Source organism: Polypterus senegalus, chromosome 1 (genome assembly GCF_016835505.1).
Source record: "Polypterus senegalus isolate Bchr_013 chromosome 1, ASM1683550v1, whole genome shotgun sequence".
Classification (NCBI taxonomy): Eukaryota; Metazoa; Chordata; class Cladistia; order Polypteriformes; family Polypteridae; genus Polypterus; species Polypterus senegalus.
In genome coordinates, this window is record NC_053154.1 from 284,925,555 (window position 1) to 284,941,074 (window position 15,520).

The 15,520-nt window shown below is 37.1% G+C and overlaps 1 protein-coding gene across 3 annotated transcripts in view; it reads left to right on the plus strand.

Moving 5' to 3' along the window:
- Positions 1 to 7,954: 7,954 nt before the first annotated feature.
- Positions 7,955 to 15,520, plus strand: part of LOC120543135 (nebulin-related anchoring protein) — a 113,520-nt gene continuing 105,954 nt past the window's right edge. For 2 of the 3 annotated variants that reach the window (XM_039776021.1, XM_039776025.1), the window contains exons 1-4: positions 7,956 to 8,227; positions 9,045 to 9,139; positions 9,340 to 9,427; positions 13,753 to 13,857. In XM_039776021.1, the coding sequence (XP_039631955.1) occupies positions 8,156 to 8,227; positions 9,045 to 9,139; positions 9,340 to 9,427; positions 13,753 to 13,857 (360 nt within the window). In that variant the 5' untranslated portion in view covers positions 7,956 to 8,155. Of the gene's footprint in view, positions 8,228 to 9,044; positions 9,140 to 9,339; positions 9,428 to 13,752; positions 13,858 to 15,520 lie in introns of all 3 variants that reach the window. The other variant, XM_039776033.1, reaches the window with a different exon arrangement.

The window sequence follows — 15,520 nt, forward strand, 5'->3', positions numbered from 1 at the left end:
AACTTTTCCTTAAAAACCAGCCAGACATTAGAGGATCATACAGTGCTGTGAAAAAGTATGTGTCTCCTTCTTGATATCCTCTGTTTTTGAAAAGGCAATATTAGAGAAAGTGAGCCTGAGTGAACACACAATGTAGTTATTAACTGATTATTTTCTTTTTTCGAGGAACAGAGTTATCCAGCATTACATCACTCATGTGAAAATGTTATTGCCCCCGTACTTTCATTAATTGGTTGCACTTCCTTTAACAATAATAATCTCAACTAAATGCTTCTCATAATTTCAACCTTTCGCATTTCTATTGAGGAATTTAAGCCCTGCACTTCTCCTTGCGGAGCTTCTTTAATTTAAAAACACTGTTAAACTTGCAAGTGCAAACTGTCTGCTACAGTATCTTTGTTTGGTTTAAACCAGGTCTTTAAGTAGGCCAATCCAAAAAGATTTTTGTTTTTGAGCGTTCAGTTGTAGTTTTGTTTTTTGGGGTCATTGTTTTTCTGCATATCCCAAGTACATTTCAGCTACAAGTCATGGACAGATGAGCATTCTCCTTAAGAATATTCTGATAAAGTACAGAATTCATGGTTCTTTTCAGTTCCTGAGACACCAAAGCATCCCCCCACCATCACACTACTACTGTTGTACTTTACTGTAGGGTTGATCTTACTTTTCATTTCTGTATCAACTTTACACAAAAAATAATAGAACCCATGTAGTCCAAAAAGTTATACTTTTAACTTGTTTATCCGTAGAACATTATTCCAAAACGTCTGGGCATCATCCAGGTGTTTCTTTGCCAATACTAGATGAGCACTAATGTTACTCATGGTTGGAGAAGAGTTTTCAGCCTTGTAACACTATCACGAATCCCATTGTTTCGTACTGTGGTATCATGACTCACCTTACCAAGACTAAAGAGACCTTCATTTCTTTGGATACTCTTCTCTAACTTCTTGAAAAAGTTGCCACTGTACCTTTAGGGTAGTGTTGGCAGAGCAGCCTTTCCATTCAGCACTGTTCCAAACTTTCTCCATTTGGAGATAATTGCATTCACTCTGGTATGGTTGAGTCCGAAAGTCTTTGAAATGGCTTTGTAACCTGTTCCTGATTGGTGGGTTCAACCACTTTTTTCCTCCTTCTGGGATTCCCTTTGATTGAGGCACAAGTTAGAATTCATGTTTTGAGTTTAATCTGGTTCCCTTTATCTAGTATTGCATTTTGCCTGAAGATCTAATGCCATACATTGTGACAAAAGTACAAATATAAAGGATATCATGAAGCAGCAAAACATTATTCACAGGACTATAGGTAGTGAAATGTATTTGGTAATCTTGTTTCAAGCCCTATTGCTCTTTACTTCACATTACTTTTCTAATTCTAACTCAATGACAGAACTGGAAATTCTTCTAATGATTTCAGAAAAGAGACCAATCTCTAGACTTATTGCACCCACTTTCAACCAAATTATTGAAAACCTCAGTTACCAAAGTCACAGTACCCATACCTATTGTAATTAATACAATTTTTACTGTTCCTGTTGCATTCAAAATGACCCTTTTCAGATCTCTTTGAAGAACCTGGATGTCAAGTTGACTGCCTTTATTAGATTTTGTCTAATTTTGAATTTTGCCTTTCATTTTTTTTTAAACGATGAAGAAGCCTTGCACTATTAGTCTCATTTTAAACACTACAACTTTTTTGAAAACCTTCATTTTGACTTTCGTCCCAGTTATAGTATAGAAATGCTCCCAGTTTGTGTTTTTAATGAGTTTCTTCTGTCCTCTTACTCAGAAAGTATAATCATTATAAATTTAAACTTAAGTGCAGCTTTGTTTATATAATTTATACTAGATTTCAGTTCTATTTGCCACTTAGAGGTTTATTTCATCATTATCTCATTTTAATTACAGCAGTCTATTATTTGCTTATGAAATTAGATAAGGCTTTCCCCTGAAATACTAGATAGATAGATGATAGATACTTTATTAATCCCAAGGGGAAATGCCCCCTAATGTTCTCTTTATTATTCCATTAGAAAAGATAATGTTAAAAATACCCTAATATTCACTTTTCCTCATGTAAATGACAGTAAATTGTACTCATTCATCAATCCTTGATGATTCCAGTATTATGTCATTAATTGTTCCAGTGACTGTGGATTTTGAAGCAAGAAAACTAAGAGGTGGCAATTCTCCAAAAAGTAACAAGATTTTGTCAATTTTTATTTCTGAAAGTGTGAGATTGTATGTTTACAGCTTCTGTTCACAGTTTAGGTTTTATATTTGATCCTGATTTATTCATTTTACCAAACATTATCTGAACCTGATTAATTCAGTATTGAATTGTTGGGAGTCAGCCAATCCTGGAAGCTCTGAATGTGATTTGAATGCAGAGCCCACTCACAGATACATCCCAACTCACACATACAAAGCTGATGTATACTTGTCAAATAACCAAATTAGCATGCCTGTGGGATGTAGAAGTAGATAAAGACAAACAAAAAGAATGCACCAACTTCACACAGACAGTGACAGGTCAGTTTTTGAATGATACCAAGCTGTACTTTAGCAGTGATATTGATGCAGTAAATTTGCCTTTTCACCTCAGGAAGGCTGGAAAATAAATGCTGTGTCTGTTTTTGAAATATCAAAAAATGTCAATTCATCCATTTTTTAAAGTAGAAATTGCTTTGATAGAAGGCTGTTCAGGTTTTTGTACATATTTATTACAAAAACTGCTACAAAGATAGAACTTGAACACTTGAATATAGAGCTGTTACTCTATGTTTCCTTATTGACTTTAAAATAAATTAAGGATTATTTAAAAAAAACCCTTGTAATGTATAAAGCGTTAAATGAATACACTTCACAATGTCCATTTTGTTCATAGGACACGGACATTCCTATAACATAATAAAACATTCACAAATACACTTTTCATGATAATTTTTAGCAAAGTTAAACAGACATTATTATTTAAAAATAAAAAGTAATCAAAATGGGAAGTAAATCCACACAGCACTCCTTCACCCATCCTAAATCCAGTTCAGGGGCTTGTGAGACTTGAGTCTGTCCAGCAAATGCTAGGCAAAAGTCGGGAGCCAGTTCTGGACAAGGGCCACTCATACAGGATGAACTGTGTGAAAAGATTAGACTCTACACACTTAAAAAGGTTTGAAGCAGCCACCCATATATTATCCCTGGCTGCAATGGATTCATTTTGAAGAGAGATGTGTCTCTGTTGGAGTCCAGACATGAACTTCTGAAGGTTTGGAAAAATGGTGGTTTTAAGTGACTAGACTGGAAGTGATGTAGAGGGACCAGAAGTGACCACCTTCTGACTTCAGTCTAGGCGCCGGAACCAGAAGTGACATCATCAAAGGTGCCAGAACCGGAAGTGACGTTGTCCTAGGCGTTGACACCGGAAGTGATGTCTTCAATGCTGAGTCAGATAGTTTTTCCTACAGCAGGTCTGTAGAGAAAACAGGAGAAGGTTTAGTACACTCTGCCAGCCCCTGGCCTGGCGTGGAATTACCTTCGTTTGGTCCATACAATGTCCTCCTACTCGCTCGTGCGTGACAACTGAGACTGTGGTATTCTAATTGGGAGTTGGGAGGAAACCCCACCACAGGTTTGGAGAGAATGTACAAATTGCACACAAGTAGTGCCCATGTCAAGATTCAAACTCAGGATTGTGTAGCTGTTAGGTGGTACCACCATCCATTCATTCATCTTCCAAACCTGCCTTATTCTGAGCAGGATCATGGAGGAGCCTATTCCAGCAAACACTAGGCTCAAGGCAAGAATATCTCTGCCAGCTAATTACAGGGTCACTGTGCCACCTTACTCTAAAACTGTTATTTAGTCATTTCTCTAGACAGATTTTGTAATATTATTTATCTCTTCTCAGTATTTAGTCATTTATCTAGGCTGATTTTGTAATAATTTTTATATCTTCTCAGTACACCATAGTGGCATTTGGTGCCATTGATACCTTGATCAAGCCATAGTATTTGTTCTGGTTGAGGTAAGAAATGCTAGAGCTCATGCCAGATAAGGAAAAAGAGGAATTCAAATGATAAGGGTTTGATAATTGTAGAGGGCATGAATGCCCTAGTAGTAAACACTAAAATAGAACATAAATGGATACACTCTGTGCTGACAAAATGTAGAGTTATTATGTAGAGCAACTGGCAGAAAGGTAGTGCCACTATGTGTATGAGTATGTTTGGTAGGTAGAAAAAAAAGTGTCCTTTTGTAATGGGCTTATGTTCAAGCCATCATAAATGATACTGTACATAGAAGATAAATATTGTAGAGCAGTGAGGCAGTTGGGTTATTTTTCCTTTTGTGGTTACTTGTACAGTACTTTGTGTATACTACGAATAATCAATTTTTTTATTTTTAATAAATTGGCAAAAATCTCAAGTAAACTTTTTTCACTTTGTCATTATGGGGTTTTGTGTGTAGAATTCTGAGGAAAAAAATGAATTTAATCAATTTTGGAATAAGGCTGTAACATAACAAAATGTGGAAAAGTAATGCGCTGTGAATATTTTCCAGATGCACTGTATTTCTAAGCATTACAGAATACTCAATTGATAAGGAGTACACAGAAAAAGATTGGATATTACATTAATTGTTTAGCATTTATAAATTATTATTATTATTAGATAGAAAGATAGATAGATAGATACTTTTTTTGTCCACAAGAGGATATTAAAACTTTGCTGAAGCTCAAGCAAAATATAAATATTTTAAAAAACCACAACTACCAAACACACACAAGAACATCTGGCCTGGATAATAAGAGAGCTGCTACTTTCTGATAACAGGTGTGACAAAATAAAGTACAAACAGAAAAGATCAAGAGTTTGGAGAATACCTATATAATGCTGGTGGATCCTGGATTCAGAATTGTACTGAAGTCACAGTAAAAATTGAACAAAACAGGCATTTGACAATTGCAAAAAAGCTTCTGGGTGATTTTATGGGTACATGGCAGGAAATACAATGAGAAGCAGGAAATAAAATTTAGGCAGATGATGATCGAAGGAGCTGGATATGACATCATAATCGGGAGAGTGGAAATTAAGTCATCAGGAGAAGACCGGAAGTGAGGTAACCATGGGAGCCGGAATTTGAGCCCTCTTCTGTAGCCAGAACGGACTCTTACATCTGGTTGCTACGGAAGGCACGGAAAAAGGCGTTAATACTCCGTTCCAGTCCCTCACCCTTCATTCTTTTGCGATCCCCTTTTGGTTGTCCCCTTTTTGCACGTGTGTGACACAGGCTTCTAGGAATGAGTAAGTCAGATATGTTGTACCACATGTTTATTTATAAAGGTAGTGACATTTTGATAGAGCCAGTCCAGCTTGTTGTTTCCACAACTAGAATATGCTTATAGAAGTTTTCTGCTTTCAAAGTTCCCCTCACTGAAGTCACCTGCATGCTAGGGTCAGAATATTTCATCATTAAAGTGTATGTAATAAAATGAGTAATTGCTCTTACTAAGTTAATAAAACAGTAACAAGGATGATGTAACTTATCCCCCTCAGCACTCATGTGGATGAATTCAGTCAGTATTTTAACGTCCAGATTACATGTACACATTTCAGTTCTCATTATAATGCTTTTAACCATTGCTCATTCACATAGATTTCCAGTACCCCTTCTGTCTGTTTGATTGCACGAAACTCATCCAGCATTAAAATAACATCTGAAATAAGTTTAAGCCAGTTCTCCACAGTACACAAAATATCACAATACTTGAATGAGATTTGACAGTTAATCTAACTTTTTTTAAAAGCAATTGAACATTCTTCATTATATGGAGATATAATGGACCTTTCCACCCTATTTTTACACTTGCGTCTGGTTCTTCACCCTTTCCATACTCGGGCATGCTCTATGCTCCGATAATGTGTAGCATAGCTGCTTAGGGAGTGGTGACTGCAGTACATTGGTGACCAGATGAGTACAGGAATATCTAATATATTCTTCAGAGTGTCTTACATTCTGAGATATTATAGAAGTAATGTAGCCTTCAGATCCTCTACACCCACCCTATGACATTTCTTGAGTTTGCAGCTTGTCCAAAATTCAGTTAAGACAAGCCAATGCTTGGGTTAGAGATGCTAGCAAAATATCTTCAATTTAAAAATGTGAAATGACAAGCCAGATGCTAGATCACATATAATCTTAATATTAATCATTTATAATTCATCCATCCATCCATCCTCTTCCGTTTTATCCGAGGTCGGGTCGCGGGGGCAGCAGCTTGAGCAGAGAGACCCCGACTTCCCTCTCCCCGGCCACTTCTTCTAGCTCTTCTTGAGAATCCCAAGATGTTCCCAGGCCAGCCGGGGGGACATAGTCCCTCCAGCCGTGTCCTGGGTCTTCCCTGCGGTCTTCTCCCGGTTGGAAGTGCCCGGAACACCTCACCAGGGAGGCGTCCAGGAGGCATCCTGATCAGATGCCCGAGCCACCTCATCTGACTCCTCTCGATGCGGAGGAGTAGCGGCTCTACTCTGAGCCCCTCCCGGATGACTGAGCTTCTCACCCTATCTTTAAGGTAAAGTGCAGACACCCTGCGGAGGAAACTCATTTCAGCCGCTTGTATTCGCGATCTTGTTCTTTCGGTCACTACCCATAGCTCATGACCATAGGTGAGGGTTGGAACATAGATTGACTGGTAAATTGAGAGCTTTGCCTTATGGCTCAGTTCCTTTTTCAACACGACAGACTGATGCAGAGCCCGCATCACTACGGACGCCGCACTGATCCGCCTGTCGATCTCATGCTCCATTCTTCCCTCACTCGTGAACAAGACCCCGAGATACTTGAACTCCTCCACTTGGGGCAGGATCTCTCCCCCAAACCTGAGAGGGCACTCCACCCTTTTCTGGCTGAAGACCATGGTTTCGAATTTGGAGGTGCTGATTCTCATCCCAGCCGCTTCACATTCAGCTGCGAACCGATTCAGAGAGAGTGGAAGATCACGGCCTGATGAAGCAAACAGGACAACATCATCTGCAAAAAGCAGTGACCCAATCCGGAGTCCACCAAACCGGACCCCCTTCAACACCCTGGCTGCGCCTAGAAATTCGGTCCATAAAAGTTATGAACAGAATCGGTGAGAAAGGGCAGCCCTGTCCGACTGTCACTGGAAACGGGTTTGACTTACTGCCGGCAATGCGGACCAAGCTCTGACACCGGTTGTACAGGGACCGAACAACTCTTATCAGGGGTCCGGTACCCCATACTCCCGGAGCACCCCCCACAGGATTCCCACAGGGACACGGTCAAATGCCTTTTCCAAGTCCACAAAACACATGTAGACTGGTTGGGCAAACACCCATGCACCCTCCAGGATTCTGCTAAGGATGTAGAGCTGGTCCACTGTTCCGCGACCAGGACAAAAACCACACTGTTCCTCCTGAATCCGAGGTTCGACTATCCGACGGACCCTCCTCTCTATAATTCATAAAAAAATCAAAAACTAAGAAAAGCTCTAAGTATACTCTTTACTGTGCCTAAATGCCCATATCCAAAAGTCATGTCAATTACATGAGCTCAAAATGGGAGACCACAGTATAGTATACTTCTGTAAATTGTAATCTGCACTATGTATGTCATTGTGGTCAATGTGAAAAGTGCTACTGTGTAAGCATATAAGTATAAGTTAAAATAGTGATCTAATCAAGTGCAACAACAAATGACAAACTTTTTTATTATTGAAATTACTTGTCATTTTCTTACATGCTAGAATACCTTTGATGTGACTGTCTCTGTTTATTTCTGTGAGTTTTTTTCATAAGTCACTCTCCAATGAGTTCATACTTTTATTTTGAGAAGGAAGGCACTGAGGATGAATGGGATGGGGGGTATTGGTGTGGGGTGGGGGTTTCCATGAGTCTTCAGTCACACTTAAACTCACTTGATTGCTAGCTCTGGTAATTTACTGCCTCTCTTCCACTGCTGTTGAGACAGCCGTCAGTGACATACCTCTGTTAGAGTGCTAAAGAGCAGGGCCCTTGAGAAGAGTGTAGTGTGAGACGAGGTGAAAAGCACACGCAAAGAGCTGAGTTGAACTTCTCTTACAGCAGGAGTCCCAAACGTCAGTTTTATATTTTGGAAAATCTGATTGTTTTAAGAAAATGAATATCCAAACGTGTGCTAGATGTGGCTTTGTGGTGTATCCAGCTGAAAAAATCAACTGCATTGGCCAGGTATGTCGCCCAGTTTGTCTGTTTTTAATAATATATCAGCAGCACATTTTAGGCATGAGATTTTTCTTTTTACTTTCAAAGCTGATTTTGTGTCAACACACCCTTAATCATTTTTCAAATTTGTTTTTTTGTTTTTAATTTGACTTTCAAAATAATATAATTCATTATGCAAAAATATAGCTTAAACTGGATCTATGCTATAAACTAATGCTGCAATATATTAACATATGTTTCTGTATGTGTGAAAGAGAAAAACATAAAAAAAAATTAAATATTACATTTATCATATTATATGCCATAAATTTAAATATAATTAAAAATATGTACAAAATATAATGAAAATGTCTGGAGAATGTAGTTTGTTTACAAAAATAATGAGATATGCTTTGTAAAAAGACAAATTTCAGGCTTTGAAAATATTGTTATTACTGTATAAAAGTACTTTCCCTAGATGTTTTAATTACTGAGAGGATTGGCCTCTTTTCAAATGTTTAAGTTCAGCAAAAAGGTGACGGGTTTTGTAAATGATTTTTAAGTATTTCTGAATAAAATTACTGAGATTTACCCCAGTTACACTTTTGCTTCAAATTTGGTTTATACTCAGAATTATTTAAAAATGTGCTTAGTAATCGATTTATTGCTAAGCACTTATTTTAAAAAGCACATTATTATTTATAGCAGTTATACAAAAATGATTTAGACTATTGAAATTTTTTGCTCTTTAAAATTAAAAGTATTCTTATTAAGTGATTTAATAATAATAAATTGATTTTTGCATGGAAGTGAATTTTTATTTATAGTTTAATTATTTGTTCAGAACTGGCACAAATCCTGTTTCCACTGTGAAATATGTAAGATGACCTTAACTGCAAATAATTGTGTGAGTTACAAGAAAAAGCCATACTGCCAAGTGTAAGTGACCTTTTTTCTGTATTCTTGAAATATCTATCTATCTATCTATCTATCTATCTATCTATCTATCTATCTATCTATCTATCTATTATCTTTGATGTTAAGATTAATTTTTTGAACATATATAATGTAGCTGAATTGCCAAGAGATTATTAAGCGTTTTATACTATTGTAATTAATTTATTTTTCTTCATCTACAGACATAATCCTAAACTCAACACATTCACCAGTGTTTATGAGACGCCATTTAACATAAATGCCAGAAAGCAATCACAAGCTGTCAGTGAGGTATGTATAGAAATAAATATGGTTACGTATGGCTAACTTCAATGTAAATATTCATGGCATTCTTAAAAAACATGTAAAACATTTTAAACAGTGTAGTTTAGTACTAAGATTAAGTTCAAAGATTAGTTGTATATCATATAATTCAGTATATTTTGTTAAGATTTCAGATTAAGAACAGTTTTTTGTACCATCAATTCATTGTTGAACCTGCTCAGTCTAGTCCTGGATTTTGGAGGCAGAAGCTTATCTCAGCAGCATCAGCATTAGCATTAAGCAAGTCCATTGCAGTGGACACTCACACATGCACCTTCACTCTGAGATTTGAGGGAGAAAGTGGAATACCCATAGATAAACCTGTAAAACCATGGAGAGAAAATACAAACTCCACGGAGACACAGCCTAGTCCAGGACTCTGGAGCTGCATTTTTTCAAATAAAATAAACATTTTTCCATTTACTAGTAGGTTGTGTATTAAAATCTTAAATACTAAAACTTAACATGGACATTTTAAACAATGAGTGACCACATTGAAACATTCAGAGCTTTTTGTGCAAAAGGGGCTATTTTCAGTAAATATAAAAAACTATTTTTTATGTCCATGATAGATTTAAGTACAAATGGGACTTTATTGAGCTTGGAGTTCAGACTCAAGCAGGGAGCTTACCTCTGTTTCCAAGTATTTAAGCCAAACTTAGAGTTCCAGTCAGACTTGTGGCTTGGAATGAAGTCTGGTTTATTGCATGATCTATTTCTATCTAGAGACTGTGATGTGAAACCCGCTTTAAGTATAGAAGTTATAAACTGCCATGCTAAAGTTCACCTGTCTCTTTCACTCATTTCATGTGGTAGGTGGCAGGAGACACTTGAAAATTCTTGTCTTCTTCAATACAACATTCAATATCTGACTATTTTTTTAGTTCTAGAGATACTGTACATTTTTTGTTGAAAGTACACAAATGTTTCTTTAGTTCAATTAAATTTAAAAATGTTAAATAAACATAACTCTTTCAAATGAAATAATGCCCATGCTACACTGAGAAAGTCATAAGAAAATAATCTTATTAACAACACTCTAAATAAGTTTTTGTGTTGGCATTCTGATAATAAAAAGATTAAAACCAATTTAGAATACATTTTAAAATATTATTGGCTATAATGGTGTACAAACAGTATGTGTATAGTAAGGCTAAGAACTTTGGACTGCTAATTATCTATCTATCTATCTATCTATCTATCTATCTATCTATCTATCTATCTATCTATCTATCTATCTATCTATCTAATGATAATAATAATAATTTATAAATGCTAAAACAAATAGATAGATAGATAGATAGATAGATAGATAGATAGATAGATAGATAGATAGATAGATAGATACTTTATTAATTCCAAGGGGAAATTCACAATTTCCCAATTTCACAATTCATTAATGTAATATCCAGTCTTTTTCTGTGTACTCATCATTAATTGACTATTCTGTAAATTGCTTAGAAATAAATACAGAAGCAACATCTTCATAGTTAGAATCAGATGACAGAATTAGCCATTTTGTATAAAATAAATCTGTATTGTTGAAGTGGAAAATATAATGTCAGAAATAGGAACACAATGATGACTACAATCAGGTGTTGGTCTCTCATGAAGGAGTTGCCAGTAGCCAGAGTGCTCACCAAGGTCAGGATTTGAAAACTTTCATAGTTGATAGTATTATCATTAGTGTATTGGTATATGATGTTGTTCTGTGAACCTGAGGGATAATAGTGATGTTGGAGTTAATTTACATACAGGAAATCATAGTAGGACTTAGAGGATGAGTGCAAGACTTGTATGACACTTCAAGTACAGTTCTGCTTCTTTCCAGTTATTTCAACCCACAATAGTAACAATAAAGTTAGTGGATGCTCATGGAACAATGAACCAGGGAAAATCTCAACAAACCTAGATCCTTACTGGGTCTGTCTAGATCAGGTTTTACCTTATCTATCAGGCGAGGAACTCTCCAACACTATCACAGATACTTTCTGTCAAATTTTTCTGTCTTTACTATCTTCCCAACATTGGATTTTTACTTGAAATTCACCTCCAGACACAACAGGCACTGACATGAAATGGTCTTTTGAACTTCATCCTTCATCCATCATTATTTCTCAAGTATCTCTGGAACCACTCATGATGTGAGGACTGATCTGTAAAATTCAGGATCATTAGACTACAGTATCCTCTAGTAGCTTGAAGGGTCTCTCTGTTCTTTAATGAAATAGCTTACCCTTAAATCATAATTTTGTCTACTTACTCTGTGGCCAGGAGGAAATATAACTTCTTGAAATCAAGAGTAACAAAAAGCCTAATGGTAAAACCTAGCACATTAGCTTATGTGTTGTGTTTATACTGGCCCTTTGCTTCCCCTTGGTAACAGCCAGTGTGCAGTTTGATGCACTGGTGCCATATGAGCTGTTAATGCCTATGTAAAGTGTTGTATTTTCATCCAAAATCTCTTCAGAATGATTTCTGCTTTCTTTTATATCATTTGTGGTTATGGTATATTTTAACACCCCCCTGACAAATTAAAGAACACGTTATTATAACCAGTCCTAATTGCATGAATTTGGTGATTGTGAAAATAGTACAGTATTTCAAAGAAAGAAAAAGCTGTAATTTTATTGAATTATAATATAATTGCTAACTATTTGGACCTAAAGAATTTTAATGACATAAATAAAGTAAGACTTAAAAGCTGAAGATTGTGGGGGGCAAAGCCTATTCTGACACAATGCAAATTTGGACATAACAGCAGTCTGTGGCTGTGTCCACTCATACCCTTAATAACATGATCTGAATCTGAGCATTTTTGATAAAGTAATAAGGAAACAGGAGAGCTCATACAGAAAAAACAAACTCTCTGGGAAAATGTGTTAACTCCACAAAGATGCCTGCTACGTATCAGGATCCATGAGGCAGCCATACAAACCACAGTGACAATGGTTTAATGGTCTTAGCATAGTCCAATATTTTCTCCTGTTTCACAAGTTTTAAGTCAAAAGTGAAATGCTGTACATTCAATGACATTATGTATCCATTCAGTGTTTTAATTATATTTCAATGGGATTACTGCACTGTTGTCAGAAGATATCTATTGAGAGTAAGACAATTGGGCTTAAAACATACTCACACTCACATACACTGTGATAGTTTTGTAATTCTATTAACAGTTTCTTATTATGGACTATTATGTTTTATCATGGACACTTTCAGCCTTGTGCAAAATAATGGAAGACAAAATAAATGGACTGAAAAGTGCATATTTTTCACACTTAAAGGCATTGCTCTATGTCAGAAAATGACAGTGAAACATAGAATTTTGAACAAACTATTTCTTTAAAGGAACATATATTTATAGGGCGACATGATAGCGCTGCTGCCTCGCAGTAAGGAGACCCGGGTTCACTTCCCGGTCTTCCCTGGGTGGAGTTTGCATGTTCTCCCCGTGTCTGCGTGGGTTTCCTCCGGGTACTCCGGTTTACTCCCACAGTCCAAGGACATGCAGGTTAGGTGGACTGGCAATCCTAAATTGTCCCGCGTGTGTGTGCGTGCCCTGTGGTGGATTGGAGTCCTGCCTGGGGTTTGTTTCCTGCCTTGCACCCTGTGTTGGCTGGGATTGGCTCCAGCAGACCCCTGTGACCCTTTAGTTAGGATCTAGCGGGTTGGATGATGGATGGATATATTTATAGTGACCTAGCTAACTTTCCTGTCTTATTTTCAACAGTACCCCACAAATTCCCCTCTGGGCCTTGTCTGCTTCCCTGAACACCATTTGGAAACCTAACTTGTTTTCTACCAGTCAACCATGACCTTTTGCCATCTGTGTCTCATCACAAAGCACCTGTTGGGTTCTTCCATTCTCCAGTGCCGTCTGACATTCTAGTCCCAGATAGACAGCTGTCAGCTGAGCAAACATTTACAAAGTTTTACAATGAACCCACTTATTCCAAAATAGATTTGCGAATGGACCAGAACCTAACCTAACCTAACCTAACCTAACCTAACTGAGCACAACCTGGGCACTCATTCATAAATTTATAAAAGTTTAACAATCTATCCTATATATATTAAAGAAATGTATGAGGAACCAATTCTACTGGAGGACATGGAATACACGAACTTGGGTAGAATATGAAAAGGCTACACAAACAATATGGGGAAACGCAGTACCCACAGTAATCAAAGCTGAAGTTATGTGATTATTGTGAAAAGCATACAAGGGTTGTAAATTAATGTTGTGCATTCATCATTAGATTGATTAATCTAGAATCTCTTATGTTTAGGTTAAATACAGAGAAGAAGGTGAAAAATATAAATCAATTTTTCATTGGGACATCAAATCCAGAGAAGTGGAACACACTTGTAACTTAAGCCATATTGCGAGCCAGGTGAGAACAATTTTATGTTTGTAGTTACTTGTGGAAAGAAAGCTCTTATGGATTACAATCCCTGTAATGCAAACATTAGCAAAATGTTATTCTGGCGTTAACTTTTTTTTAGTAATTTTCATACCTTTCTTTATGGTTAAAGCTGTTAAAATGATTTATTTGAATTTTTAATGTTGATTTTAATACTAAGCACAGTAATTAAAGCCTCTATTGAATTTTCTGTTATAAATATGAAATATAACATCTCATTCTGAATACTGTTTGAAGAATACTGTGTCATGGCTCTGTGTTCCAAAGAGAAAAGATAGGTATTAATATGGTCAGTGGAAAGGCAGGATGGATAGAAAGTAAATACACGTTTTAGGTAATCTGTGATAAATATGGCAAATAGCCTCCCAGTATTACTTAAAAGATGAGAGATAAGACACTGTCACAGTGCACCTATTATGCCTAATGGATTTCAAAAGAGAAGGAGGACACAAAGAGTTGCACCTTATATTATTTCAAACAGGCACACAATAGCCAGCTAGAGAAAAACTGACTTCTCATCTTAGTCTTGCTGAACCTGATGTGTAATATACTGTATATGGCTAGCGACAACAACGAGTAGATTTTACTTAGAACTGGGTGAAGACAATTTGATAGCTCAATAAGTGTCACATTTCTAAACCAAATCTAACACCTCCTGAAGGTGGTGCTCAAAGTAGGGGTGGGGGATTTTGAACTGGAAAGAGCAAAAGTGCTGTTGTTAACCTGATTTAACAGATAGCAGGCATCTGATTACGACAAACTGTCTACAGTCATTAAGTCTTCTAAAAGACCCCTATTAAACATGTAAATGTGTGTCGTGTGTATAGAGTGCATATTGCATGTATCAAAAATAAAAATAACTTGTTGTAATGGAAAAATGTTTTTGAAATGTCAGATTATACAATGGCATTCAAAGACATCAGTGGATAAGTGGTAAATGTGATTGATACATTGTCGCAAGTACTGCATGTGCTCTCTGATATTCAATCATGACAATAGTGTCGGAGCCGATGTCAAGTTGAAAGAATAGGCAGCTATGTTCATGAAAATATGAATTGCAAGTAATGCTTTTGAAGTAAACAATGTGTCACTCCCCATCAAAAGTAGGTGGCAATGACTGCCATTATGAGGGTTCATAAGAAAGAGCCACAGGAAATTCAGATTACAGTACTCCATCCATCCATCCATTTTCCAACCCGCTGAATCCGAATACAGGGTCACGGGGGTCTGCTGGAGCCAATTCCAGCCAACACAGGGCACAAGGCAGGAACCAATCCCGGGCAGGGTGCCAACCCACCGCAGGACACACACAAACACACACTAGGGCCAATTTAGAATCGCCAATCCACCTAACCTGCATGTCTTTGGATTGTGGGAGGAAACCGAGCACCCGGAGGAAACCCACGCAGACACGGGGAGAACATACAAACTCCACACAGGGAGGACCCGGGAAACGAACCCGGGCCTCCTAACTGCGAGGCAGCAGCGCTACCATTGCGCCACCGTGCCGCAATTACAGTACTCAACACACCCAAATCAATAAATGTGCCTAATAACAGTAGTTGTTTATATGTACAAAGACTGCCCAGCAGTTACCTTCTAACTGCACCTCTAAATGAATAATTAAAGTAAG